The sequence below is a fragment of the Xyrauchen texanus genome, chromosome 37 (genome assembly GCF_025860055.1).
Source record: "Xyrauchen texanus isolate HMW12.3.18 chromosome 37, RBS_HiC_50CHRs, whole genome shotgun sequence".
NCBI classification, from domain to species: domain Eukaryota; kingdom Metazoa; phylum Chordata; class Actinopteri; order Cypriniformes; family Catostomidae; genus Xyrauchen; species Xyrauchen texanus.
In genome coordinates this window covers 37917515-37920014 of record NC_068312.1, presented here as the reverse complement: position 1 = coordinate 37920014, position 2500 = coordinate 37917515, and the positions used below count along the sequence as shown (strand labels likewise).

The window sequence follows — 2500 nt, the reverse complement described above, 5'->3', positions numbered from 1 at the left end:
AATAAAAATAAAACAATTAAATTCAAATAAATTTTGAATAAAAAAAAATTATGTAAATAAAACATTAATTTACCAAAAGTAAAATAAATGTTGAATAAAAATAATAATAATGTAAATAAAACATTAATGTACACAAAAGTAAATAAAATAAAAAGTAAACAATTAAAAGACATTAAAGTAAAATAATAATAATAATGTAAATAAAACATTAATTTACACAAAAGTAAATAAAATAAAAATAAAACAATTAAATTCAAATAAATTTTAAATAAAAAAAATTATGTAAATAAAACATGCATTTACCAAAAGTAAAATAAAAATAAACAATGAAATTAAAATAAATGTTGAATAAAAATAATAATAATGTAAATAAAACATTAATGTACACTAAAGTAAATTAAAAAAAATAAGCAATTTATTTAAAATAAATGTTGAACAAAATAATAATAAAGTAAAACATTAATTGGCCAAAAGTAAATAAAATAAAAAGAAAACTATTAAATTAAAATACATTTTAAATAAAATAATAATAATGTAAATAAAACATTAATGTACACAAAAGTAAATAAAATAAAAACAATTAAATTCAAATAAATTTTGAATAAAAAAAAAATGTATGTAAATAAAACATTCATTTACCAAAAGTAAAATAAAAATAAACAATGAAATTAAAATAAATGTTGAATAAAAATAATAATAATAATGTAAATAAAACATTAATGTACACAAAAGTAAATAAAATAAAAATAAAACAATTAAATTCAAATAAATTTTGAATTAAAAAAAAATTATGTAAATAAAACATTCATTTACCAAAAGCAAAATAAAAATAAACAATGAAATTAAAATAAATGTTGAATAAAAATAATGTAAATAAAACATTAATGTACACAAAAGTAAATAAAATAAAAAGTAAACAATTAAAAGACATTTTAAATAAAATAATGAAATTAAAATAAATGTTGAATAAAAATAATAATAAAGTAAAACATTAATTGGCCAAAAGTAAATAAAATAAAAAGAAAACTATTAAATTAAAATACATTTTGAATAAAAAAAAATTATAATGTATATAAAACATTCATATACCAAAAGTAAAATTAAAATAAACAATTAAATTAAAATAAATGTGAATAATAATAATAATAATAATAATAAAGTAAAACATACATTTCCACAAAAGTAAATAAAATAAAAACAAAACAATTAAATAAAATGTAAACAATAACACATGCTTATATATGCTACATAAACACCTTAACATTGCAATAAAATAAAATAAAGTATTTAAATGCTTTTTTTAAATGCAATGCTTGTCGTGTATAACTTAAAGTGACAGATCAGATTTCTCATATCTCTTATGTTACACTGCAATATTTCAAAAGGTCAGACCTGCAAACAGATTGGAACATATTTTGATAGCAGGTGCTAAATCATGTTATTCAGCGCTTAAAAGAGCAATAAAAGAACTGTATAAATACATCCTGAACTTAATGTGCCGCCTGTGCAAATGAGCCAAAACAAGTCATGTGGTCAGTCCTTCTGGATCTTTAAGTACTCTAGCTGTAAGTTATCTATTTGTACTCGTAGTTTATCCTGGTCTTAGAAGTTCATCAAGATGTCTCGGATGAGTCAAAATAGGTGGAGACAGAAAAACGTCTTCTATTAAGTAGCCAAATGTCTTCAAGCAGCGCAGTGTAAAACCAGACTGAACTCAGATCAGATCAGAGAGATGCTCACGTTTACCATCATTGGGGTCGATGTAAAACTCCTCTGGGTCATGTGACAGCTCCGGCTTCTAGAAGACAGAATTCAACTATTATTTTCTCTGTTTCTCTCTGAGACTCATTTAAAAGTCCGAGACACAGATTTCATTTAAATGCAAAGATGTAGACGGCAGATGATGCGTTACCGTGCTTTTGACGATTGGGGGGATCTTGGCAGGTCGTGGCGGGGGTGCTGCCTGCCTTTTGGGAATAACAGGATTTGGTGTTCTGTCTGGGTAACCTACACATGTTTCAGACATATTACACACATTCAATAGAAAACAACCCGGTCTCACAGAATCGTGTTACTATACCGTCATTTTGGCTAAATCGTTTTTTTCGTGGCTTGTTGTACGCATCGCGGCGGTTTCCGGGTGAAATGAACATTAGAGGCGCTAACAACAACAATGACTTTTATTCCCTAACACAGAAATCACGAGTAATATGGCAGATTATCAGTTCTTATTACACGGCTCTCCGCAGTACTTGATTGTGATTTGATCAGTGGCGCCATCTAGTGGTCAGACATTTATGAGTAACAACCGCACATCTTCATATCAGACCGCTCAAATAATGTTTCATGTGCATTTATTGATTTATTTGGCAAGTGGTCTTGTAATATGATGCTTAATGAGCGTCAGACATGCATTAAATACGAAATAAACACCAACAGAACAACGATTTCAGCTGTTCGGCGATTTGTGCCGTGATCCTGGTCACCCTATTTACCTACT

General features: G+C 25.9%; 1 protein-coding gene across 1 annotated transcript in view; it reads right to left on the bottom strand.

The window, feature by feature from the left end:
- Nucleotides 1-2500, bottom strand: part of LOC127630604 (B-cell linker protein-like) — a 37101-nt gene that overhangs the window by 11536 nt on the left and 23065 nt on the right. Inside the window, exons 13-14 of the mRNA XM_052108215.1 lie at nucleotides 1913-2007; nucleotides 1741-1798 (exon numbers count right to left, since the gene is read on the bottom strand). Coding sequence (XP_051964175.1) covers nucleotides 1741-1798; nucleotides 1913-2007 — 153 coding nt within the window. The remainder of the gene's footprint in view (nucleotides 1-1740; nucleotides 1799-1912; nucleotides 2008-2500) is intronic.